Here is a 27,044-nt window from a genome sequence, read left to right as displayed (position 1 = left end):
AATGTGGTTTCCGGGAAGTCTCCCATACAGACAACTGACTGGACGGAGACCTGAATAGCTTCAGGAAGATGGTGGCCCCATGTGCCTTTGGACATGATCGTCAGGTGACTGCCATTTTCAACAGCAGACCTGTGTTGCTCATGCCATGTATAAGGTCACTTTCAGAAAGCAACAGTCTCCATGTGTGGGGTATGCTAGGCTGACCAACTCATTGACCGATTGGGGGCTAGCTGCCACTAGGACCCTAAACAGTGTCAAAGCAATGATTCTTCAACATCAACTTCGTTGGACTGGTCATGTTGTGTGGGTGCCTGATTATTGTCTTCCAAAGCAACTACTCTATTTTGAACTTAAAAATGGAAAAGAGGTTTAAAGACTCTTTCAAGGCAAATCTAAAAAAAAAAAGTAGTATAAACTCCGACAACTGGGAAACACTGGCCTGAGAGCGTTTCAATTGGAGAACAGCCTTTACCAAAGGTGTCATGGACTTTGAAGATGCTCAAACTCAGGACGAAAGGGAGAAACGTGCTAAGAGGAAGGCAAATTTGGCAAACTCTCACTGTGATCAACTCCCACCCGGAAACCTATGTTCCCACTGTGGAAGGATGTGTGGATCCAGAATTGGCCCCCACAGTCACTCACAGACTCACTGTTAAAATCATGTTCATGGAAGACAATCTTACATGGTTATGAGTGATCGCTAAAGAAGAAGAAAAAAGAGGACCCTAACTTCCAGAACTACCGTATCTCTCTTAGGACCATCTCATCTGCTCACATCCATTTTCCCATTCATATCAGGTTTGTTAGATTGTAAGCTTGCTGGCTGACATTGTGTTGGTTCTTCTTTTTTAAAAAAATATTTTATTTAAACAAAGTCTAGTGATACATTTATAAACAGAAAATGGGATAAACTGCATAAACAAATATCTTACCGTATAGCTCATTCCAGTAATGCACAAAACAATTCCATCTCTCTGCATACATAATATTCCATTTTACACCTTCTCTTTTCCCAATAGCACCTATCAATTTATCCTACGCTGCCACTTCCGACACAATTCATTAGCCATTCCCAAACAGTTGGTACATTCTGGTCTTTCCATTTTCTTACCCAAACGATTTTTTGCAGCCATTAGTAAGACAGAGACTAAAGATCTCAATCTCTTCTTCATCTCACTTTCAACCAAGTTAAGACAAAATCAACAAAACAGTAGGTCTTCTTATAAGGCCTGCTGCATCTGAAATGCGCTGTGAAATTGTTCTCCAGCAAGTTGTAGCAAATGGGCATGCCCAACACACAAGGGCAGCACATTCCATTTTGCCACCCGAGGCAGAATTAGATCACAGCAGCAACTCACACAGAGACACAATGGACAACCTCTTTTGAGGGGAGGCGATTCTCCCTGGTTGCTGCATGGGGAGTAATGGCATGATCAGAAATACACACAGCCCAGCATTAGCTACCCAGATATAACATCTCGGATTCACAAACCAGGTGACCATATTCTGTCCCTTTCAGAAGCAGAACAATACTGAGTGTTGTGCTTTATTATTGTGCTGGCAAAGCAATTGGCCTCTATTACATACTGGAAACAAATAAGAGGTGCTGTTTTTGTACTGCTTTCTTCATTTATTTTATGTGGGAGAATGGCGACCATGGTTTGGTGGAGAATTTTATTTTTATTTAAAAAGCACACTTACTATAAATTATAAAACAGATATTAAAACTAATTTCCAGTTAATGCTCGACTCAGGCCATCAGAAACTTAGCCCTAACCGAAAGATCTTGCAAAATCATCATTTTTGTTGTTGTTGTCATTGTTTTATTAACATTTTATTGCAAACAAATATTTTCCTCTTCCCCATTTCCATCCTTTCCCAAGCTATCTCCTACGTGGACATCCCACACAATTTTGAAAGTGTCCATTGATGGACTGGAATCTAGTCAATAGTAACAGCTTCAATGCTACCATGCCCTCTCCTCATTCTCAAGCCCACTACACCTGCTTCTTAGCTGATTCCACCTCCCCACCTGAACCTAACCCCTTTGCGTGTCAAGGTCCCCAGGGCCACCCCAATAACTCACACACCACACAAAAAAAATTGTTTAAGGTTTTGGCATAATTTTGGCCACAACTTTATTAAAATACAAAAATGTGAGTGGTTGCTTAGGCATTGGTTGCGACTATCTGCCCCCACCATGGGGGACAGACTTGACATTCTGCATGATGCGAAAGTCAGAAAAGGGGAATACACTTGGGGGCAGCGACAGAGCAGGGAACCTGCCCTCAGCCCTCCCCAAATGCAGCCAGGAGCTCTTGCAATGGCCCGAGCCCCCTTGACAGGGTGGACAAGCAATAGTTAGCCCCCAATTCCTTTAACGGAATCTCTTGCAGTAACAGCATTTGAGGGGCAGGCACAGCCAATCCATGCCCCTCAACCAACCAAACCATAAACCAATGCCTAACCGCAACCTTACAAGTTGTGACGATTTGCTACGCAGTAGGCAAAAAACAAATGGCCCCAGCCAATCAGCCAGATGGACAAAATTCCTACAGGGCCCCTGCCCCAAGAGCAGACGACCCCATGACAGGCATAGCAAGGTCAAAGCGAACAACCCTAAATATAGGGGGGGGGGCGGGCAATCTGATGCACGGGCGAAAAGAGGAAGCCCTAGCCTCGTGCAAGCAGTTTTAGCATTTCTGGCTGTCAATCAACAAATGGCAACATTAACTTCTTCCCAACAACAAGGGAAGCCCAATCACATCAGTGGCCAATGATCAATTAGCCCGCCCCACAACTTTGGAGTGTCCTGGCGGCCCCCACCACAGCACGTGCTCTCCATGAAGGAGAACATGCTTTCACACACTGTATATGAACTCCTGGCCAAGACGCTGACCAGGAGAAAAGATAAGGAATGGGGGCAATATGGCAAAAGGAGAGGGAGGGAGAGGTGGCAACTCTAACCAGAGCACGTTTGAGAGTGGAATGGACTCAGGAAGTGATGAATTCTCCTTCACTGGAGGTTTTTAACCAGAGGCTGGATGACCACATGTCAGGGGCATGTTAGCTGTGCTTCTAGCATTTCAGGGGGTTGGACTAGATGATCCTTAGGGTTCCTTCCAATTCTACAATTCTCTGATTCTGTGTCTACAGAAACCCTACAACTCACGATAGCATCAGCTTACCACCTCTACGCAAAAGAACCTGCATAGTGTAGTGTGGTCAGAAATCTGACAAGCATGTATACCATGTTGTCATTTAGGCAAGCACTGAATACATTTTGAATGTTTAAGAAGGCTTTCCCTGAAGTCTGCCCCAGTCATTTCATGGAATAATAATTGCACACTTGTTTTTAATTGCACCGAGTTTATATTTATTTCGTTTGTTGTTGTTTTTTATCTTATTCTGTTGTGTGCCACTTCGGTTACTTTGTGTTGTGATGCGGTGTATAAATCTGCAAATAAATAAATGCATGATAAATAAAGAGCAGATCACATTTCAAATTTGCCATCTGTTAAGACTTAAAAGGTGAAAGGCTGAACAAATCCCCAAGAACTGGTTCGCCTATGATGGGTCAAAAAGGTAAAGGACCCCTGGACGGTTAAGTCCAGTCTAAGGCAACTATGGGGTTGCGGCGCTCATCTCGCTTTCAGGCCGAGGGAGCTGGCATTTGTCCACAAACAGCTTTCTGGGTCATGTGGCCAGCAGGACTAAACCGCTTCTGGAGCAACAAGGCACCTTGACGGAAACCAGAGCGCACAGAAACGCCATTTACCTTCCCGCTGCAGTGGTACCTATTTATCTGCTTGCACTGGTGTGCTTTCGAACTGCTAGGTTGGCAGGAGCTGGAACAGAGCAATGGGAGCTCACCATGTCGAGTGGATTCAAACCGCTGATCTCCAACTGATCAGCAAGCGCCACCCGTTCCCCCTATGCCTATGATAGTAACATAGAAAGCTGCCTTACATGGTGTCTGACCCAAGGCTTTTTTTCAGCTGTTCCAGCACCTCTCAGGTGAGTGCCATTGCCATTCTAAGACAACGAGGGAGGTGTTAATTGTGAGTTCTGGCACCTAGAAAAATACCACTGTCTGACCATTACTCCATTGTGCCCGGTATTGTCTATGCCAGGGGTCAGCAAACTTTTTCAGCAGGGGGCCAGTCCACTGTCCCTCACACTTTGTGGGGGGCTGGACTATATTTTTTAAAAAAAAAATGAACGAATTCCTATGCCCCACAAATAACCCAGAGATGCATTTTAAATAAAAGCACACATTCTACTCATGTGAAAACACCAGGCAGCTCCCCCAAAATAACCCAGAGATGCATTTTAAATAAAAGGACACATTCTACTCATGTATAAAAACACGCTGATTCCTGGATCGTCCGCGGGCTGCATTTAGAAGGCGATTGGGCTGGATCCGGCCCCCGGGGCCTTAGTTTGCCTACCCATGGTCTATAAAGGTAAAGATAAAGGTACCCCTGACCATTAGGTCCAGTTGTGACCGACTCTGGGGTTGCGGTGCTCATCTCACTTTATTGGCCAAGAGAGCCGGTGTACAGCTTCCGGGTCATGTGGCCAGCATGACTAAGCCGCTTCTGGCAAACCAGAGCAGCGCACGGAAACGCCGTTTACCTTCCCGCTGGAGCGGTACCTATTTATCTACTTGCACTTTGATGTGGTTTTGAACTGCTAGGTTGGCAGGAGCAGGGACCGAGCAACGGGAGCTCACTCCATCGCGGGGATTCGAACTGCTGACCTTCTGATTGGCAAGTCCTAGGCTCTGTGGTTTAACCCACAGCGCCACCCACGTCCGTCCCATGGTCTATGCCAACTGGCAAAGTCTTTCCAGGATTCCAGACTCGGTACATTCACAGCCGTAACTGGAGATGGCAGGAAATGGCACTGGGACATTCTGCATGCAAAACAGATGTTCTGGCACTGAGCTATAGCCCTCCCCCTGGTGTCCAGTGCCAATTCCAGAGCCAGTTTCAGGTGTACCCTGTTAGTGTTTAAGATTACCTATGGGCACGTGCAGCTTGCCTTTCCTTCATCACCAAGCAAGGAAATACTTTGCATCCCTGCTTGTCTGGAAGTACAAAGCTTCCAAGGCAGATGGCAGAGCTTCCTTATAGGCCTGAACGCCGGCATCTCTCTTTTTTAGAAATTAAGCACTTGCCCACACACCACTTGACAGCAGACAACGCAGTCCAAAATATATATATATGCCTGGAACATTTATAGCATATGCAGAAGTCAGAAGCTGCGGCTCGTTCGCTCCATTCCAGTGGTCCACGGAAAGCTTGCAGAACTGTGAAAGAATCATAGAGTTGGAAGGGTCACCTAAGGATCATCTATTCCAACCCCCTGCAATGCAGGAATCCCAGCTAAAGCATCCATGGCAGATCCAATCTCTTCTTAAAACCCACCAAGGACGGAGAGTCCACAACCTCTCATAGGGGGACTGTCCCACTGTCAAACAGCTCTTACCATCAGAAAGTTCTTCCTGGGACTCAGCTAGAGTGGTGAAGAAAAAGTGATTTATACACGTTGTATGTGCCACCAGAGGGCGATGTGGAGTCCTGGTTTTTCTCTACCTGTTTTCCCTGTTTCAATTTACAACGCTTTAAACTGAAACGCTTCTTCGACCCAGCCCTGGTGCTTAGTTGGAATCTTCTTTCTTGTAACTTGGCCCTGCTGCTAATTTTTTTTTGTGTGAAGATGGAGAACCAGGTTGTTTTCACCAGGGATGGATTATATCCAACTGGCTAGCAATGCCCTCCTGAACACAGGCCAGCAATTTTCATTATTATTATTTATTAAATTTATTAAAATTATACTTCCCTTCATCCAAGGATGGCAGGATGGTTTACAATATAAAAAGATAAAAATACATTCCATAGTAACAAAAAAACAACAACCAATGATTTAGAGGCTATTTAAAGGCGCCTGCTCTGTGGAACACCCTCCCATCAGATGTCAGAGATAAATAACTACCTGACATTCAAAATAAAAAAATTCCTTCCAGTAGCACCTTAAAGACCAACCAAGTTAGTTCTTGGTATGAGCTTCCGTGTGCATGCACACTTCTTCAGATACACATTCAGAAGACATCTTAAGGCAGCCCTGTTCAGGGAAGTTTTTAATATTTAATGCTGTACTGTTTTTAACACTTGATCGGGAGCTGCCCAGAGTGGCTGGGAAACTCAGCCAGATGGGCGGGGTATAAATAATAATAATAATATATTATTATTATTATTATTATTATTATTATTATTATTATTATTATTATAGATTGCTTAATTAGCCAAAGGCCTGGGAGAAGAGGAATGTTTTTGCCTGGCACATCAAGATATGCAAGGAAGGCACCAGGAGAGCCTGCCAGGGGAGACAAGCAGGGAGCCACCACAGAAAAGGCCATGTTGCCATCCTCAATCAATCAATCTCCAGTCAATATAACTATCCTTCCACCCCCAACTTTACATTATAAAGGAGTCCTTTCCAGGAGCCTGGCCTAAGGCCTGTGAATATCACTCATAATACAGCACCGGTTTCGATGAAGATACAGATGCCAAAGGAAAAGCCAGACCCCCAGCAATTATCAAGCGGTCTACACACACAAAAAGTTTGAGAACTGCTAGCTTAAAATTATGCTTCCTGTGCCACTTACACCAATCTCAGGAAACAGGGGTCAGTTCACCAGCCCCAATATCATTGACTCTGACTGGCAGCAGCTCTCCAGGGTCTTGGGTAGACAGTGGCGTAGCGTGGGTTGTCAGCACCCGGGGCAAGGCAAGTAATTTGCGCCCCCTAACCCCTGGATTTGCGCCCCCTAACCCCTGGATTTGCGCCCCCTAACCCTAACCCCCAGATGTTGCGCCCGGTGCGGCCGGCCCCCCCTGCACCCCCACGCTACGCCACTGTGGGCAGATATCTCCCCCTCCCCAGTTCAAAGCATGTGCTCTACCACGGAGCTATGGCCTGCTCATAGCTGCGAGTGTTGTCGTTTAAACCTGGCTTGGGCTCCTCCTGTGCCTTAAAAAAACAGCTTGGTGCTTATGAATCACATACTTTTTACGGTATGGAGATATGAACATCATGGCCTGCTAATTTTGGAGCATCGAATCGATGTTTTACATCGGCTGATTGGGGTGGGTGGGGAGATGGCAATTAGCATCGCCACTTGATTGGGGCGGGGAGAAATCCAGCCTAGGCTAGGCGCGTGGCTTTAAACAGCAGCCTTATTTTACAGACGAAGAGCTGGCGAAGGCTTTTAAGGAGGCTTTTAAGGAGAAAAGTCATTGGTGGAGGAGAGGATTCATCGACGGCTACTAGCCATGATGGCTTTGCCCCGCCTCCACAGCTTGAAGCAGCGATGTTTCTGGACAGCAGTTGCTGAAAACCACAGGAGGGGAGTGCTGCTGCGCTCGAATCCTGCCTACTGGTTTCCCCACGGACATCTGGGGAAACAGGGTGCTTATCTAAATGGGCCATCCTGCATAATCAGTCACAAGACCCGGCGCACACATACCATTGAAATGGCAACGCCCATCAACTTTGGGGAAACCTGGTCCACTCAAATATTTTAATGGGGAAACCGCAAGGACCTCAGCCCCTAGGAGTTAACTCCTTTGCAATGGCCTGATCCAGCTTCTCAGGTGCTTACGAAGCAGTCTGCCTCCACCCTCCGCTCAATTCCCCGTTAAAGGCGCAGGCGGCGCGGCTGGGCTTTTTTTTTAAAAAAAAGTTGGCAACCTCCGCACCAACTCGGTACTTTCCGATTCTGACTGCATACGGCTCGGGTTTTTTTTTTTCTTTGAGCAGCACCTCCCCGCGAAAAAAAAAAATAAAAACAACGCACAGAGATACGCACACCAACGACTGCTTTAACTCCTCCTCCTCCTCTCCCCCCCCCCCCGGCCGATCTTTGCCCGCCCCCAAACCAAAGCTCCCTCCACTGGCTGCGATCGGCGCTGCGCGCACCGAGCAGGGCGCACGGAGAAGGAAGCGCCACCAAAGACGCGCGACTTTGGTGCGTTTGGGAAACAAAAAGCGGGCGGGCGAGAAAGCGCGCACCCGCCTCCCTCCCGGGAGAGCCGTGCCTTTAAATGCTGGGGGCTGAGCGCTCGCCGGGGACTCCAGCGCCCGCCTCGCTCTCTCCAGCCACCCGCTCCGGCTCCCGCTTGTTGCTCAGGCCGGCTGGCGAGGCGGGCGCGCGGCGCGCAGCCGGAGCGCACAGCGCGGCGACCATGAGCCACCTGCGGCCGGGCTGAGCTGGAGGGGGGAAGCCACAACTCTCTGTTGGCTGTTGCTCCCCCCCCCAAGGGAGGACGAAAAAATCCCTCCAGCCTCCAGGAACCAGGCGGACTAACCGGCTCCCCAGGAGTCTCGCAGCAGCGCCGTCGCTTGGTAAGTTTCCAGCGCCGTCGCCACCAGCAGCAGCCGCTCTCCGGACGGAGGAGGAGGAATAGGAGGAGCGGGGGAAGGTATGGGGAGTGGATCAGGTGACGGGAGCCAGGCACACCTGGGCTGATCTCCGGCTTGTTTGTGCAGAGAAGGCGGCGGGAGAGGTGAGTGGCTCTCTCGGGCTGCTGCTGGCTGCTCGCGTCTCTCTCGGGCTGTAGCTGGGCAACCTGGTGGCCGCCGGCGGCACCCCGCCCCTCCTTTCCCTCCCCTCCCCCACCCCATCCCACCCCCCAAAAAACTTTGATCGCTGGAGGAAGAATGTGATGGAGGAGCGCGAGGGGGAGCGCAGCTCGCGGAGAAAAAGATCCCGCTGGGAAAACTCACCCGCGATTCGATAAATAAACTAAGGTGGCCGGCAACTGGGCTGGGCTTTCAGCGTGTTCTTCGGCAAACACTCCCTTTAAAACCAACAGCCTCGTAGGCAAAGGCAAAGTTAGCCCAGACGTGGAGTCGCATTTTAAGGCTTTGGTTATCCTTCGGGTGCTTTCCAAGTCAATTCGGGAAGAGACGCTTCAGTAACGCTGTAAGAGTCCCGTTTGCATTTATTTATTTATATATATATATATATATATATATATATATATATATATATACACACACACACACACACACACACACACACACACACACACACACACACGCTGATAGGAGAATGTGTGTCTTGCCCCTTAAGAGTCCTAAATGTTTGGAATGAAGCCTTACTGAATGAAATTGGACTTCATTCTCTCAATAAGAGTGTACGCTGGTGGCCCTTGACAAGGGGCTGTTCCAACCTCAGCCTCTCCTCGGCACTATGGAGAGAAGAATGGCCTACCTTAATGGGTTGTCGGATGAACTAATTAGATTATGATGGTCTATGCCAGTGGTTCCTAATTAGCTAAGTCCTGTGGACCCCGTTTTTCAAAAGCCAAGCCATGGACCCCCTACTTTTGAATTTTTTTATGTATTTCTTGGGTAGTTTTGTTATGTGAATAGTACCACAGTCCCTCCTGTGTGGGTTATGCGAACTCCCAGTTGGGAACCACTGGTGTATGGGAAGTGCTTTGGAGACTCTGGAAGAAATGCAGAATTTTAATACTGGCATTTAATTGCCATTTCTACTGCTGCTTATTTTTTCATGCCCTTATCTGCTCTTCAGAGACATAGGAAGCTGCCTGGGATGGTTTGGTCATCTAGGTCAGTATCATTTACAGCAACTGGCAGGGGACATTGCTACCCATCCTGTAGATACCAGGGACTGATCATGAGACCTGAGGTGCTTGTCCACTCAGCAGTTGCCCTTCCTCTGTCTAGCCACTGTCAGAAGTGGGATGATGAAGCAGGCAGATGGCCCTCTGCCTGATCCAGTAGCATCCTTCTGATGCTCTTACTAGAAAGGGCATAAGTGATGGAAGGGGCTACCCCTGTGAATTTTGAGAATCCCTCAGGATCAAACTCCCAGCAAGAGCAGCATTTTCATCTTGGGTCCCTTCAGCTCTGCTCGGCCTTCTCACAGGAGTCGGCTGATGGAATGATGCAGACAACAAACTCTGTGCAGCAAGAGTCAAAGTGAGATTTTGCTCGCAAGTTAGGTGTGCCTGGGGCTGGAGCCTGAAACTTACCCTGCCTTGCTTCTGACTTGTGTGGATCATCGTCTCTAACCTCTAGCCTTGCTATGTTCTATGGTCCCCCTGGGTTCCTGAGGCCTTGCCAGAGCATGGTATTGATCAGTCTAAGAAATAAGCCAGGCACATTTTGTACCTGGCTTCTATTGGCCACTTGTGACCAGGTGAAGATGCCTGGGTGCCTGACATCTCCACCATCTGGAGGTGCATGTCTGGGGATCCTTGGGTCTTGATTGTTTTCACACACGAGCAACACATCCTGTAGAATTCAATCAGTTCTATTTTATCTCTGCAATCGGAATGAATTTCAAGAACCAAAATGCTTTTTCTGTGCAGCCTGAGCAGGAGCAGTGAACAACATTCCAGTTAACTGTTGTCTTCACTTATCCCACCCAACTGCCCTGCCCACACTTGTGAAGGATATTCCTATGTTATGAATGGTCCATGTCACCATTAAGAAAAAGAGGCCAGAATAGGCTAATATATATGTGGACTGTCCCTGGATCAAGTGACTTTTCTTCTTGAAGTTCAAGGTTGAACTAGCCAGGTATTTAATTGAGAATCAATCACAGCCAGTCCTTCATTTGAAAAATTAGAGCAGTCTCTTCCCAAAATGCAAACTAGGCATTCCATTTTGGTGACTGCAACCCTGGTTTAAGGAGACATTTGGCACTTAGCTATCCGACTTTCTAACACTGGCTATTGATGCTTGCCACAGGGCCAAAAAGAAATCAACAACAACTGACTGCAAGCCTAGCTTTGTAATGCAGTAGAACCTTTTTGCTTTGTGGAACTGCTCCAGATCTCCTCTTCCAGAGCTTGCGTCTGGTGGTGCTATGGGAAGTAGGAACAAAGGGTTGTTTTGTTTTGGCGACTTGGTTGTTGTGGGTTTTGCTTTGACTCCCAGGTTCTTTAAATAAAATGCTCAGGTTTATGGCTAGCAGCCCTTGTCCTTTCTGGTTCCTCTCCTTGCTCTGATAGCTTCTTCCCTCCTCTTTAGATGTAGGTGGTTCGTTAAGATTAAGGAGCCTGTCGCTTTGCTCCTGTTACTCTATAGCAGGGTTTCCCAAACTTGGATGTCCAGCTGGTTTTAGACTACAACTCCCATCACCCCTAGCTAAGCAGGACCAGTGGTCAGCGATGATGGGATTTGTAGTCCAAAAACCACTGGAGAGACCTAAGTTTGTGAAACCCTGTTCTATAGGGATGGGTACACAGTGGCCCTCTGGACATTCCTGGACTGCAACTCCCATCACCCTTGATCACTGGGACTGATGGTAATTGGAGTCCAGAGGGCCACAGCTTTGCCAACTTTGTTATCAAGCCGTGTTTCCCAAACCCAGGTCTTCAGGTGTTTTGGGACTACAATTCACATCATCCCTTGCTAGTTAGGAATGGTGGGAGTTGTTCAAAAATTGTTAGGGACCCAGGTTTTGGCAACACTGCTATAAAGTAACATGGCATGCTGATATGATCTCATTTAGCAACAATGAAATTGAGACAAGTATCCTCTCAAAGTTCATCCTTCCCAAAGAGTAGCAAATGATTTGGTGGGCGGGGGTAGGTGGAAGGGAGGATAATCATGGCAGCGGTTGCCTTGTCTTTTCTTTTACCACATTTGATACCAAAAAATGACATTAATCAACTCCAACGAAACCTGCAGAGTGTTGCATGTGTGCATCAGTCGCATATAAGGAGGGAAATCTGAGCGGGGACACTGTCAAATAACTGAATCATAGGGTACAATGCCAAAACTTCAGCTGCCCATAGCTTCTCTATAAGCAAGCAGCTGGCGGTCTGACATCAGCATCACTTCTGTTTACATAGCTGATATATGGGAGCCATCCCTTGTCAAAGCAGCCGGGTTTAATTTGGCCTCCTTCTGCATTGTGTTAAGTGCTTGCTTTGTGTGCTCTTCAGCCAAGGCAGCAACCCTAGGCAGGTGGCAAAGTGGTACCCTTTCAGGCTCTCACCTGTTCTGTGACGTCTAGTCCTTCCTGTTCCTGTTGCAGATTCATCCCATGTCTCTCAGTATGGTGTAGTGGTTAAGAATGGTAGACTCGTAATCTGGTGAACCGGGTTCGCTTCCCCGTTCCTCCACATGCAGCTGCTGGGTGACCTTGGGCCAGTAACACTTCTCTGAAGCCTCTCAGCCCCACTCACCTCACAGAGTGTTTGTTGTGGGGGAGGAAGGGAAAGGAGAATGTCAGCCGCTTTGAGGCTCCTTTGGGTAGTGATAAAGCGGGATATCAAATCCAAACTCCTCTTCTCTCTGTTGCATTGCAACTCCCTCCTCTTCTAACAGGTGGGGAAACTTCTTGTTACCTGAGCTCCCTTTCCCAGCATCCTTTGCACCATGTGATACTTCCTTAAGTCTGTTTCCTGCTACAGTTGGAACTGGTTCAAACTGCTGATTGGAGACACACACACACACACACACACACCTATAGTTTCCAAACCGATGTGCATCTCATCCTACACACCCCATGTTTTCTGTAGCAACCCCTCTTGGCTGCTCATTGTGTTCCTTTGCACCACGTCTTCTTAATGTGGTCTTAGGGAGCCTAGATGAGGCATTGAAATGCCGAGCATCAGCTGAGAGGTATGTGTGTGTGTGATAATTATGGGGATTGCAGCAAACAGATGGGGGGATGAGACCCTCTCCTCTCCTGCTGAGGTCTTTAGCAAAATCCCTTTTCTAGCCTTGGTGTTTGCTGGGAAGGGGAATCCACCCCCAGCCTCTCCCCACCCCGCTCAACTGATGCTTGTTGCATTTTTATAAAAACAGCCGTTTCAGCACAAAGCCGTATTTAACATCCTGCCTAGTTCAAGCCTGAAATATCTTTCTTCAACAACTCTGTTCTGTGCATAACCAAAAATATTTCTTCCTCTGTCAGTTGTTTGCTCTTTTGTTTTCCCCTCCCCATTTTCTTTAGACTTGCCTGTGCAGTATGGGGAGCTTTTATCCTGTTCTGCAGGTACATTTCCAGATCAAGGGGTTAGGGGAGGTGCTCAGCCACCTACACACAAGTGTTAGAGCAAATGCTTTGCATGTCTAAGATCTCCGGTGCAAGCGCTGGCATTTCTGCTTCAGAAATCTCAAGTAGCAGAGCTGTGAAAGATCCTTGGCTTTGGGCCCTACAGAGCTGCTGTTTGTCAGGGTAGAGGTGCCCTGGGTTTAAATGCTCCAGTCCGGTATAGTTTGGACCTGAGAGTGGTCACTAAGCAGTGTAGGGAGGGCAGAAGCAGATGGTAGATTTAGACACCCAAGGCTGCAGCTCCCAGGGGCTCCTTTTCATCAAGGAGGGCTGGAAGTCGGAGGTCAAGTTACACAAAAGAGTCTCTTACTTTTGGACATGTGTATGATTGCTAGATTTGGGGTGGTTAAGCTCAGGCAGTCCAGCTGATTTTGCTGGACTAAAACCTGCCCCGGCCAACATGTCCAGTGGTCAGGGACACTACAAACTGTTGTCTAGCATCAACTGGAGGGAAACAGGTTCCCCCATGCCTGAACTAGAGACACTGGGGTGGTTGTAACACTGGGCGGGGGGGGGGGGAGAGCTCAGGCTTGGTGGCTGAATGTGGCCCTCCATCTTTCAACCTGGCCCTCAGGGCTCTTTCTAGAGCACCAGCCCAGCTTCATGCCCTCATGGGGTGGTTTTGCCTAGCTGGAATGTCTCCTTGAATAACAACTCTTTCTTGGCTGGATGGAGAAGCAAATGCAGAAACTCACCGACTGGATAAGGGTAAAATTCGTACCCATTGCCCTGCTCTCTTTTGCCTCTGGCCCTGTCCGTTGCTAGCATGTGGCCCTGAAATGTTGCCCAGAAACATTGGGTTGGAAAAGATCTCCCATTTTTCCCCTAAGAGTTGCAATACAGTGGTACCTCAGGTTACATACGCTTCAGGTTACATACGCTTCAGGTTACAGACTCCGCTAACCCAAAAATAGTGCTTCAGGTTAAGAACTTTGCTTCAGGATGAGAACAGAAATCGTGCTCTGGCGGCGCAGCAGCAGCAGGAGGCCCCATGCCTCCCAAGACGGAAAACCCGCTAGACGAAAGGGTTTTCCGTTTTTGAGCTGCTTCGCAAGACGATTTTCCCTATGGGCTTGCTTTGCAAGACGAAAACGTCTTGCAAGTGTTCCGATTTTTTTCGCTCCCCCCCTTTTTCTAAGCCGCTAAGCCGCTAATAGCCTTTTAGCCGCTAATCCTCTAATCCTTTAATAGCCGCTAAGCCTTTAATAGCCGCTTAACCACTAATAGCGCTAATCCGCTAAGCCGCTAATAGGGTTGCTTCGCAAGACGAAAAAACCGCTAGCCGAAGAGACTCGCGGAATGGATTAATTTCGTCTTGCGAGGCACCACTGTACCACTATATTGTGATAAATGGCCATGCAGTTCTGCAACCTGTGAAGTGAGGGATGAGTTTTTGGGGATTTCGCCTGCACTAATGCCTCTGTTGGTTTTTCCTTTCAGCAGGCATGGGGAACCAAGTGGAGAAGCTGACGCACTTAAACTACAAGGAGGTTCCCACCACAGACCCGACGGGCATGGACAGGGATGAGGGCCCCCGGATTGGGGTCTCCTACATATTTTCTAACGACGACGATGACGTGGAGCCTCAGCATGACTCCGTGGCACCTGACCTCGGCGGAGAGCACCCCACGTCTCAGCCGTATGACCCCCGGCTTCACGAAGTGGAATGTTCCATCTATTACCGCGATGAGTGCATATACCAGAAAAGCTTCTCTGGGGATGTGCCGATGTCCGACGGGGTGGAAGGAGGAGGCCACCTGGCCACCTACACCCCAGAAAACCTTTTGAACCGGTGCAAGCCTGGGGATGTGGTGGAGTTTGTCTGCCAGGCCCAGTACCCTCACTGGGTGGTCTACGTTGGGGATTTCCAAGTCGTGCACCTGCACCGGTTGGAGGTAGTGAACAGTTTTTTGACTGACGCCAGCCAGGGCAGACGGGGACGTATTGCTAACCAGCTATACCACTACAAGCCACTGAGCCCGGCCACGGTGGTGCGGAATGCCTTGGACCAGGTGGGCTGCAAGGACCGGGACCTCAGCTGGAGGAACTCGGAGTGCTTTGCCGCCTGGTGCCGCTACGGCAAGCGCGAGTTCAAAATCGGCGGCGAGCTGCGGATAGGCAAGCAGCCCTATCGCTTGCAAATCCAGCTGGGGGAGAAGCGCAGCCACACGCTGGAATTCCAGAGTCTGGAGGACCTCATCATGGAGAAGAGGAGGAACGACCAGATCGGGAAGGTGGCCGTCCTCCAAGAACTGTCCAGCCACCTGCAGCCGGCCGAAGATGCCGACGGCAAGGATCCCAGGGCCCAGACAGCCAACGAGTAAGCGGGGCTTGCACCGCTGGGCCCAGCCTGGGTGATGGATTAAAACTGAAGGCGGAGAAACTGAGCTGTTATAAGCCCCTTTGGGCTGCTTCAGGGTGGCTTCACTCCAATCACATGTGAAGGGAAGTGTGTGTGTGGGGGGGGGGAGAAAGCTGATTAAGTGTCTGTGCTTTAGCACTTAACTCCTTCCGCGCTTGGTAGAACCAGCAACTTTACTTTTTTGTTTTGTTTTTTGGTCAAGGGTTAAAACTCAGGGAGATCTTCCTTCCTCTCTGTTCTGGCGTGGTTTTCTCTCCCCCAGCCGGCTCCAAGTCTGTGCTTTTAGCTCCTGCAGCTTTAAATTTGGGTGAAGTCCAGTGGCTCTGGGCTACATGATTAAAATGCGGAGCCGGAAAGTTCCCCTCTGCTGTCTGTTTCCCCCCTCCTTTACCTCCTAGTTTGCATTGGCATTTCTGGAATCTATTTCAGTCCTGGCCTCCTCAAACTCCCCTGCCCCCATTCCTCCAAGGATCTAATGGCTAAATCACTGTTAACGCCATAGAATGGGGTTGTTGGCCTATTTGCATTGGCTCCTTAATAAAGAGAAGCCAGCCTTTGGAAGGCTGTGGGATGGAGGCTCCTGGGTCCCCTTTGTGGGATCTCTGGAAGGAGCCCTTGTTATTAGACTCCTGCTCCCATCATCCCTGTCCATTGGCCATGTTGGCTGGGGGACAATGGGTGTTGGGAGTCCTGCAACATCTAGAGGTCTACTGGTTCCACATCCCTGGTGTAGGAGGACAGTTGCAACTTCTTTTCACTTTTAACCAAGGAGCCTAAAATATGTTGGCAGAAAGTTGGCTTTTGTTTCCTGGTAGCAGGGCAGGTTTCCTTCGGGTGCTACTGAAATGATTGGCAAAGCTTTCCCTTGAATTCTGTTGAGCCATATGACCCACTTTCAATATATTTCACAGGCCAGTTGGGGTTTTTTTTGGGGGGGGGGGGGAATCATACTATTTTGGTGGCAGTTGGAGAAGGATTAAATCCACGTGGCACCATTGGGATGTGAATTGGCTTCATAGCCACATAATGTTTGGGCACATCTATGTTATTGCAAAATGTGAATTAATTCTACACAATTTAATTGCACACTAGGAACTGATAGCTTCACCCCCCCTTTTTTTAAGGTCTCTGGGTCCAAAATTTCTGGGTTTGCATGACAGTTGGCTTGGAGGGCAGACATACCCTGATTTAATTGTTTTTGGAGATCAGGTTCTTAGTGATTTGGAAGAAACTGGTTGTCTCGATCAGTTTGTATTGTAATTTGGTTTGCTTACAAAATTGATTTCAGGATCCCAGGAAAACTGTTTCTGAAAGGTTGGGTTTTTTTCACCCTTTCCCTTTGCACCTCAGTAAGATCTGCAGATCGTAGAAAGCCCTCTCCCTTTCTGAGTAGCGGTTTGGCAGTAGACTAGGCTTATCTGTTGCCTGAAGTTATGGTGGGTTTTCAAGCTCTGTTCTGGCTTCACCTGCTGCACGTAGATTCCTCCGGAAGCCTTTTTAAGTTCGTCCCCATGTGCCGCTGCGCCACAACGATATTGTTGGGGGAAGAAAGAGGGAGCAATTGTTCTCCTTTTGGTGATAGATCTGATTTTTAAAAGCCATTTGACTCGTCAAGGGATCGTAGTTGCAAAAGTAGAGAGATGCAAAGCCTTCCTTTGTAGTAGCTTGCTAGCGCAGGGTAACAATTGAATTGGCCCTGTTTTTTGAAAGCTCTTTTCACTTCAATGGGGTTTATGTAATAGCCATGCTTGATGGGTTGTTTTCTGCCTGAGAATTGCATCCCACTTCCTAGCATTCAGAGAACACAACAGGGTCCTTCACACAAATGGGGCGAGGAAGAGAGAGCTTATTTCTTGAATGAGCCACTGGATTGACTTGAGGTAGCAAGAATTAGTACTGTACTTGAAAGCAAAGTGTTTTCAATGGAATTAAGCAGAATATATAGTATATTCCCCCCTCCCCCTCTCTTACAGCTTGCAGTTCTCCACTACTTGATGCAGAAAAAGATTCCCTTGCCCTGCTGTCCATTGCAAGATTGGATCATATGTAATTGGAGAGAGTGGACTGTACTACTCATGAAACATACTTTGGGGTATTCCCACGAGAGTTAGCAGGTTTGTTCCAGGGCAAGCAACTTTTGGGTTGCGAGTAGTTTGGAAGGCAAAGGAATTTCAAGTTTGATTCGGTTGTCGTGACTCTGAAGTTAAGGAAACTGTAGCACATAGGAAACGCTTTCTTAGCTTCCCCTAACACTTTCTGTCTGTTCTTGGGATACACTGTTCTGTTGCAGCGGCAACTAGGTAAACCCACAAGCCAGATCATTTGTCTTAAACCAACGTAATATGGCGTCCTGAAAGCCGTTTTCAACAGTAATCCCGAAGTGGCTTGCTCTGAAGTATTCAAACCTGAAGTTAGTGGTGCACCTCAAAGAAGACAGCAGGTTGTACATTCAACAGAAAAAAGTGGTAGAGGCTTTCCAGGGCTGTACCACTTTAGGCTGCAGGTGTGGGGGGGGGGGTCACATGATTGGATGCTTCTCTTCCCAGAACAAACACAAACCTTCCCTTAGCATAGAAGACGCATGCCACAAATGTTCATATCACAATTTTCTCTGTGTCGTAAACAGAGTCTTATCCAATGCGGCACTCAAGATATGTGATTGCCCCCCCAATACTTTGAAATAGTACAGTCCAGGAAAACAAAGTTGCTGCTTCATTCTGCTGAATGTAGAACTCCCCAGAAACTTGCAGCGCTTGTCTGATTCTTGCACCCCAAGCAAACCCACACTTGATTTGACTTAGCTGGGTTGTGGGCTGTTGCATCACTGTTTGTTTTTGGGTGGAGGGATAGCAATGCTATTATTTCACCAACCAGTTTCTGAGCTTTTCGTTTTGAGATGACGGAAAGTTCACGATAATTTCTCGAGGAAGCCACCGGTGTCTGAAAACACGGGCCAGCTTCCGAGTCGTGTGCTCCAGACCATGCGACCCCCTAAACAGCTGTGCACAATGCGCAAGATCTGAAGGTGGCATTGAGGAGCAAGATGCGGCTCCTGGCATGCTTCTGAGGCTGTTGTCGGTGCACCTGCCTACGCCGGAAAAATCCTGCTTCCAGTGATGTCGTCCCTTTGGTGGGTGTGAGCTGTGGGCTTGGTCTCTGTCACTGCGAGATGGAAATGGCACCTGAGCATCATGGGGGACCCAACTTCCTATATACATGAGCCACTTATGAGCACCAATTGAGTACTTCCTGTCATTGTGCCTCCCCAGAAACCAGTGGCTTCTTCCCTCCTTCTCCCCCGTGGAATAAAAGGTTTTAAGGATGCCCTAAAATAGGGCAATGTCTCGGAACTGGGCTTGATGCTGGAGTAGCCAATGCTTATCCTGGAACCTGCATCTTGTTTGGCAAGGGGATGCGTGTGAGACTGGTGTGGTTTCAACGGGTGAAGCTGTGGGTGGGAAGCGATGTCTTGTTTCGCTGTTTTCCTGCCCCTTGATCCATAGACGTGTGTTGTGCAGTGTCGCCTGAAGGAAAACAATGGGGAGGGATTGTAGGAGAAAAGCAGCAGGTGGAGGAAGGGTTAAGACAGGGGTCGGCAGTGTGCGGCCCATGGGCCAGATGCGGCCCTTGAAGACTGTTTTACCGGCCCACGAGCCAATCGCTAACCGAACCGCTCGCTCGGTGAGTCCCCCATGCACTGCGCTAAACCAGTGCAGCACGGGGACTCGCTGAGCAGCACTGGAAATCACATCTGTGCATGCACAGATACCAGAAATTGCATCTGCGCATGTCCAGATGCTGAAAATCACTTGGGCATGTGCAGAAGCAATTTCTGGCACCGTGGACATGTGCAGACGTGATTTCACTCTGCACCAGTCCGGCCCACAGATGATCTCCATGGGAGTGATCCAGCCCATGGCCAGTAAACCTTTCTGACCCCTGGGTTAAGCACTCACATGTTCCTCCTCCCCTTTCCCCTCCATAGCTTTTCTGGTGGTCACACATCTGAGTTTCCCCCTGAAAACTTAGCTCTCCCTTCGGTATGAGGCCTCTGTCCCAAGTCTACAGAAGGGAGGGTTGTGGCAGATGACACCTTCTTCCAGCACTTTGGTGCCATAACAGGTGAGGAAGCAGTACCTGCTGCAATTCTCCTTTCATTAAACTACTATTAAAGGCACAACGGAGCCTTGGCTTCCCGTTAAATCCTTCAACTGTATCCTGGCTCCAGAGTCGATTCTATAAAGTTATTAATAATTCCGGTCCTCAGTTTTGTGTAGGACGAGATTTATTCCACTATGTAACGAGTGGTTGTAAAATTATATTTTCTTACGCAAGTATTTTTTTTGAAAGAAAGCCTATAACGAGAATATTTACATTTCTTGAAAGTTGTTGTATTATTTTCACACGCAAAAAAAAAAAAAGAATATCCTCCAAATCGGTTATTATTTTTGTCATTGGTGATCTAAAAGTATTTTCTAGGTCATAAATCTACTGTAAAAGAAACTATAGATGTCAAACATTGTGAATCTATGTATCTACAAGGTACTAAACTGTAACTTTACTGTGAAAATTATTTTCCCCTGTGTGTCCGAAACACTGAAGATGGTTTTGGGGGAGGACCTTTTTCTCATCAGCTTTTATCCCCCCCCCAAAAAAAAAACCATGATGTGCTTTATTTGTAAAAGCAAATACTTATTCATTGTTGGACAGCTGCTCAGGTTTAAACAAAACTCATTTGTTAACTGACGTGTTGGAATGATCATGCTTTTATCTTGACAAATGCTTAATGCGCATGGAGTTGGTCGGATGGAAAGATCAGGAAAGGCTGCAAAAACGCCCCCACAACACCCGTAGAGCAGAAAATTATAGGAAGAAGCTGTAGTAACCATCTCCCCTTAATATTCTGTGTAGGAGGTCACTACAAGTCACTCTCCTATTTAGCACCTTGTGAGTAATATACATAAGGGGGGGGGGACGGGGAAAAACCTTGCTTACTAATGAGAGTAGATCCACATGACTTGAGACCTGCCAAGTTGAACACAAACCATTAGGTCCTCAATAAACTTTCTTTTTTGCAGCAAAATTAGGCGTGTCAAGCCCCATGGCGGGCCACAATACATGTCTAGGGTAGGGGCAGGAATTTGGTGACTGACGAATCATACAGGCCTGAACTAACCCCATGTCACACCTTAGCTCCTTGTTTTCTAAATCCTCAACCAGAATGACATGACCAGGAATGATGGCAGATGTTTGCAAGCTAGCAGGGCTGTCTGCAGGTTTATGAATGCTACACCAGCCCTCGGAGCTCCATGCTGGGGGCTGTACTGCAGATGGGGCTATAATCTGCTCCCTTAATTGAAAACATGCTTATCTTCCCCCTCTCTCCTTGTAGGATCTGTTTCCACTTCAATAAGAAGGCTGCTGGTGTCCCTAGAGCTCAAAGCACAAGGCAAACCTCCCTTGGGTGAGGTACCGGCAGGTGCTGGGACAGTGATGGCCAAACTTGGCCCTCCAGCTGTTTTGGGACTACAGTTCCCATCATCCCTGACCACAGCTAGGGATGATGGGAGTTGTAGTCCAACAACAGCTGGAGGGCCAAGTTTGGCCATCACTGTGCTGGGAGAATGGGAGGTCCTCCCAGCCATGGTTGGGATTGGGTCAAATGTCCATTGCTTCCCTGCCTGTCCACACGTTGAGTTGGTGATGCTGAAGAATAGCCTGCTAGACCTGCGCTTTGGTGTGTGTTCTTTGGCCTTGCGCTTTCCACTCCTTGGTTTGACCGGTCTGTCCCCAAACTGGGAACGAGTAGAGCTGTGTGGGGATATCTGCACTTACACTTGTGTAATTGCTGTGGCTTCCCACCAAGAACCATGGAGGTTCCATCACCAATGATGGTTCTTCAGTTTCTGTGAAGGGTGGGGGTGGGATGACTATTATATGTGTCCAAGATACAGCTATGCCTTCTGTTTCACTACATGGCATTCAGTGCTAGTCCTACTCAGAGTAGATCCATTTAAGCTAGTAGACGTGGCTAATTTCATTAATTTCAGTGTGTCCACGCTTAGTAGGACTTAATTTTAGCACTAACAGAGCGATGGAATCATCTCCCCTCTCTTCCCCCCATGTTCTGCTTTTGGGTTTCACCTGACCCTCTTGGGTAGATTTGAGGAGGAAACCCCATTGTGTTCCTGGAGTCTCCCAGTAGCATAACACATTAGGGGGGACACATTCACACCAAACTTTTAAAGAGCTATGATACCACTTTAAACTGTCATGTCTCTTCCCCCCTCCAAAAAATTCTGGGAGCTGTAGTTTGTTAAGGGCGCTGAGAGCTGTTAAAGGTAAAGGGACCCCTGTCCATTAGGTCCAGACGTGACCAACTCTTGGGTTGCAGCGCTCATCTCGCTTTATTGGCTTCCGGGTCATGTGGCCAGCATGACTAAGCCGCTTCTGGCGAACCAGAGCAGCGCACGGAAACGCCGTTTACCTTCTCACCGGAGTGGTACCTATTTATCTACCTGCACTTTGACGTGCTTTCGAACTGCTAGGTTGGCTGGAGCAGGAACCGAGCAACGGGAGCTCACCCCGTCATGGGGATTCGAACTGCTGACCTTCTGATTGGCAAGTCCTAGGCTCTGTGGTTTAACCCACAGTGCCACCCGCGTCCCTTTGAGAGTTGTTAGGAGGCCTCTATTTATCTCCCAGAGCTACAATTCCTGGAGAGTCCTGTGAAGAGTGAATTATTAAACCACTTTGGGAATTATGAAGGGAATAAGGGTCTCCTAACAACCCTCAGCCCCCTTAAACTACAACTCCCTGAATTCTCTGGAGAGGGGCAGCCACGACTGTTCAAAGTGGCTTTATAGCACTTCAAATGTATGGTCTGAATGTGACCTTAGCACTGTGTTGAATTCCACTGCTTAACTTTGAGTCCCCGCCCCCAAGCAATGCCTATGGGATTCCTCTGGAGTAAGTGGCTTGAATGTTTGAGCCTTAACTTCCTATTTGTCAAGGTGACACTTTAGCCCACTCTGCCTTCCCTGAATCATTTGGCTTTGGCTAGCGCTAATGGGATGACTCACGAGTGCTTTGAGGATATACATTTGCATGTAGCCTGGGCACAACTAGGCTTTGGTTTCCAATGCCTTATTAAAAAGGTCACTTCTTAAAAAAACTATAAAAGAAACCTTTAGCCTGTAGCTTAAAACACATTTGCCTGTCTGGACTTGCAGGAAGTGGTGATTCGTAGGACATTGGAAAGCAGAAAGGCCTTTAAAGAACCCTTGTTTTTGAAACAAGTCACACTTTCCATTTGATTCAAAGATTGTGCCCTTCTGACACATCTCTAGGAAAAGCCTGATTTTTTCTGGGCAGATGGGATGATAGGAAAGTCAGCTCACCAGGCACCTAAGAGGATCGTATCCATGGTGTCTCTCCTCTGCATATTTGCCTGATCAATATTACCCCTATTTTTCAAGAGAAACGAATAGGGCAAGATGTTTTAGTGCTCAGCCTACCTTGCATATGCAAAGAGGCCCATGCAGGTATAGGAAACTGAACACAAGAAACTGCCTTAATATGCAGGCAAGTGGGTCATCTCACTCAGTACTGCTTATACCAGCGGTAACCAACCTGGTGCCCTCTGGGTGTTGCTGGACTCCATCAGCCCCCACCAGTGGTCAGCAATGATGGCAGCTGGAGTCTAGCAAACATCTGAAGGTTTACGTTGACTGGCAGAAGCTCTCCAGGGATTTGGGCTGGGGACTTTTGTAGCCCTACCTGGTTGAAGCTGGAACCTTCTCTGTCCAAAGCAAGTGGTCCTCTATTCCAGACATCCTCGTGGAGGAACGGGGATGGTGGCTGTGTTGCAACAGTAGGCTCCACCCTGATGTGGCTGCATTCATTGTACTGTCTGAGAAGGTCCCTGCAGACATGCAACTGTTTCCATGGAGAGCTTTGTTTTTTCCAGGAATGCATGTGTGTAATTAATACATATGAGTGTTTGAGGGGAGGAGCTTGCTGCTGCTGCTGCTGCTGCATCCACCTCTCATGTGTGTTTTGTTTTGAGTGCATTGCCGTGACTGAAAAGGGATGGTCTGTACGCCATTCCTGGCTGGCTGAGTAAAATCAACAGCACCGTGTTTTCAATGAAAGTAGCTTGTGTTGCAAGAAGCCCTTAAGGCAGAACTTGCAACTATAGGGGTAGCTTGTTTACACAGTCACTGACATCCCTGGGGCTAGTCTGGAGCGAGGGCTGCTCCATGCTAGGTTTCCCCAGCCTGGTGCCCTCCGGGTAATTCTGAGCTACAATTCCCATCAGCCCCAGCCATGATAGCCCAACATCAGGAATGGGAGTTGTAGTTCAGAACATCTGGAGGCTGTCCGGTTGCGGGGAGCTGTTTTAAACCAGCCAGAGATCACATGGCGGTCTGTGCTACGTCTGGGTGCAGATCGGGGGTGGCATGCCTTCTGCAGAGGAAATCACCGCTTGCAGAAAGCTAGCACAGCAGGGACAAGGCTCAACTCGAACTCTTCTCTGTCACATTTTTAAAAAAGAATTATTTAATATTGACATTTGAACACTAACCCTTGCTACATGCACCCTGAAGGGCTAAACTCCAAGAACAGTTTTACCCCATGATCATCTGTTGATTTAAGACTAGCTCCGTGTAAAATCAATATTCTGGCCAGACGTTCTAATACTTTGTTAGTTATGTTAAATATGCTGGCAACCTGGCCATCAAAATCCTAATTATGGGACCCCAAACACTCACACGCACTTTGGTGTGTTTTTTTCCCATTCAGGGCTTCTGTGCCTTTTTTTATCTGGTGTGACAGGAGGGGAATATGTAGGTGGAGTTCTTTTTTTCCTTGGAATAAAGGTTCAGTGATTTGGTCATGTTGCATAAGAAAAGATGGCATCGCCTCACCCCTGGGACTGTCGCCTTGTGCCTTTGAACGACATATGACATGAAAAGCTTTGTATGACATAAAAAGCTGCCTACTGAGCCAGACCATTAGTCCATCTAGCTCAGTAATAATAATAATAATAATAATAATAATAATAATAATAATTTTTTATTTATATCCTGCCCTCCCCAGCCGAAGCCAGGCTCAGAGCGGCTAACAACATTAAATGATACAACATTCTAAAATCAGTTCATTATAAGTTCAAATCAGATTAATGGCAACCATTGGGCTAGAGTTCTGTGAGGATTACCAAAGGAGGGGGTCAGATTGTGCCTTGGCCAAAGGCCTGGTGGAACAGCTCTGTCTTGCAGGCCCTGCGGAAAGATGTCAAGTCCCGCAGGGCCCTAGTCTCTTGTGACAGAGCGTTCCACCAGATCGGGGCCACGGCCGAAAAGCCCTGGCTCTGGTTGAGGCCAGCCTAACTTCGCTGTGGCCTGGGACCTCCAAGATGTTTTTGTTTGAAGACTGTAAGGTCCTCTGTGGGACATGCCAGGAGAGGCGGTCCCGTAGGTATGAGGGTCCTAGGCCGTATAGGGCTTTAAAGGTTAAAACGAGCACCTTGAACCTGATCCTGTACTCCACCAGGAGCCAGTGCAGCTGGTATAGTACTGGGTGAATGTGATCCTGCAGCAAGGACCCCATAAGGAGTCTCACCGCGGCATTCTGCACCCGCTGGAGTTTCTGGATCAGTCTCAAGGGCAGCCCCAGTATTGTCTCCACAGATTGGCAGCTTCTTTTCAGGGCTTCAGACATGTGACATTCCTACCTGGAGATGTCAGAAACTGAACCTGGCACCTTCTGCATGCAGAGCAGAAGCTCTGTCACTGAACTGCAGCCCAGTAGACACTTTTGAACAGCAGCCCTCCTTGTAATATTTGGAAGGGAGTTCAGATGAACCCCGTCTCGTGATAAAACCACATCAAGAGGATAGGGTGATGCAGCCTAACATTACTGTTCACTTGCCATACACACCACACATTAAAAGCACATTTCCCCCAAAGAATCCTGGGAACTGTAGTTTGTGAAGGGTGCTGGGAATTGTAGCTCTGTGGTGGGTGAACTACAATTCGCTTTGTATGTATTGTGTGTACACAGCCTTGCTGATTAGGTACAGTGGCTGGAATCTGGCTAATCAGGGACACGGTCTGTAAGCAAAAGTAAAATTTCTTAACCTACAGCCAGGTTACCTTTCCCCATCTGACATGAGGACTAAAATAAACATTTGAACATCTAGGAGGGATGTTAAAACAAAAACAAAAATCAGGTTACTAAAGGAAACAGTACATAAAATGCTGCTTCATACTGGCAAATCACAACCTTGTTTTTTTTTAATAAAGCATTCTGTTTTCACCTGAATTCTCCAAATTACAACACAGGCAATGGGTTTCATCAGAGGAGAGGTATGAATTTTGCAGTTCATCTGTGAAATGCTAGGAATGTTGGAAGCTGCTTTATACTGAGCCAGACCATTGGTCCATAGGACTTAGTATTGTCTACACTGACTGGCAGCATATCTGTGGGATTTCAGGCAGGGTTTTCTTGCCAGCCTGAACTGGAGATGCTATGAATCAGACCTGGAAACTTCTGTCTGGAAAGTGAATATGCTACCAACTCTCTCTCTCCCCCCCCCCCCATATTAGCACATTTACAGCTAGAGTTTCCCCAAGGGCAGTAGAGGGTTGTTTTGTCAGTTGCTTCAACACCTGTGCTCTTCAATGATTATCCATTCACAGTTCCTGATAGCAAGAGTATAGGAACAAATGGGAAAGCAAAATATGAAGATCTTTTAATAAAAGGCAATACTGTACAGAATCGAGTACATTCACAGGTAGAGCAGATTAGACTATATACTATATATAGCCAGCTGTCCTTTCCTTCCCAGTTTCTCCCCCACTGTTCATTGGTTTGTTTCCCATCCACCAGTTTCCTAAATCAAAAGCTGGAGGGAGTATCTGGATATCAGTGAATGGCTTAGGATGATTTATTTTTTAATCCACAATATGTAGCCTTGTGAATGAAAATCGGGATGATCTCTGACTTCAGCCTAGGTATTTCTAACCATCGCAAGATTTGCTTTATATTTTTTAATGTAACGAAGACATGCCATGATACTGTCCACAGCAATAGTTCTTGTTTTCTCCATGAACTGTGTTAATTCTGTAAGTTTGTGTTTCCGGAACTTCTAATCGTGGGGTACAGCGTTTTGTTTTTAAAACTGAAGGCCCACTTCATTCTTGCAAAAGGTGTGTGTTTTCTTAATTCATCCATGTGGACTCTCTTCCTTGGGGAGAGTTTATATTGTCCCTGGCATCTCCCTTTCAAGGCCTCAAGACTGGGATTAGTTCTTTCCAGACAATGGGGATACTTCTGACCTTTTCCCCCAAGACACCCCACTTTCACCCATCTCATAGCACAAAGTGTGCCCCAGGCGTACGTTTTGGGAATCACTACTGTCTTTCGTCGGTGAATGTTGAAAAGCTGTTTGCTCAGACGCCAGTTATTTCCATGGAAAAGTGAAGATTCCTGATTGTATGACTTCCTTCAAAATGAAGGGCATTGCCTAGTTATTAAGAGGAAATAAAATATTTATAATATCTTTTA

At 47.6% G+C, this 27,044-nt stretch overlaps 1 protein-coding gene and 1 long non-coding RNA gene across 7 annotated transcripts in view; one reads left to right on the top strand and one right to left on the bottom strand.

Moving 5' to 3' along the window:
- Positions 1 to 8,454, bottom strand: part of LOC308593146 — a 23,296-nt gene extending 14,842 nt beyond the window's left edge. Inside the window, exon 1 of the long non-coding RNA XR_014010781.1 lies at positions 8,376 to 8,454. This is a non-coding gene — a long non-coding RNA (uncharacterized lncRNA). The remainder of the gene's footprint in view (positions 1 to 8,375) is intronic.
- LRATD2 (LRAT domain containing 2) lies at positions 8,013 to 27,044 on the top strand. 6 transcript variants are annotated; one of them, XM_081205106.1, is made up of 2 exons: positions 8,013 to 8,035; positions 14,552 to 27,044. In XM_081205106.1, exon 2 carries the CDS (start codon positions 14,557 to 14,559, stop codon positions 15,433 to 15,435), a length of 879 nt encoding a protein of 292 aa, XP_081061232.1. In that variant the 5' UTR covers positions 8,013 to 8,035; positions 14,552 to 14,556; the 3' UTR covers positions 15,436 to 27,044. The 6 variants fall into 6 exon arrangements, with proteins under 6 accessions (XP_081061232.1, XP_081061231.1, XP_081061228.1 ...); XM_081205105.1 differs by lacking the exon at positions 8,013 to 8,035 and adding an exon at positions 8,043 to 8,412 and having other exon boundaries at positions 14,555 to 27,044; XM_081205102.1 differs by lacking the exon at positions 8,013 to 8,035 and adding an exon at positions 8,043 to 8,412.

This window comes from Podarcis bocagei (genome assembly GCF_964188305.1).
Source record: "Podarcis bocagei genome assembly, chromosome: 8".
In the NCBI taxonomy this organism is placed as follows: Eukaryota; Metazoa; Chordata; class Lepidosauria; order Squamata; family Lacertidae; genus Podarcis; species Podarcis bocagei.
This window is presented reverse-complemented; position numbering and strand designations above follow the sequence as displayed.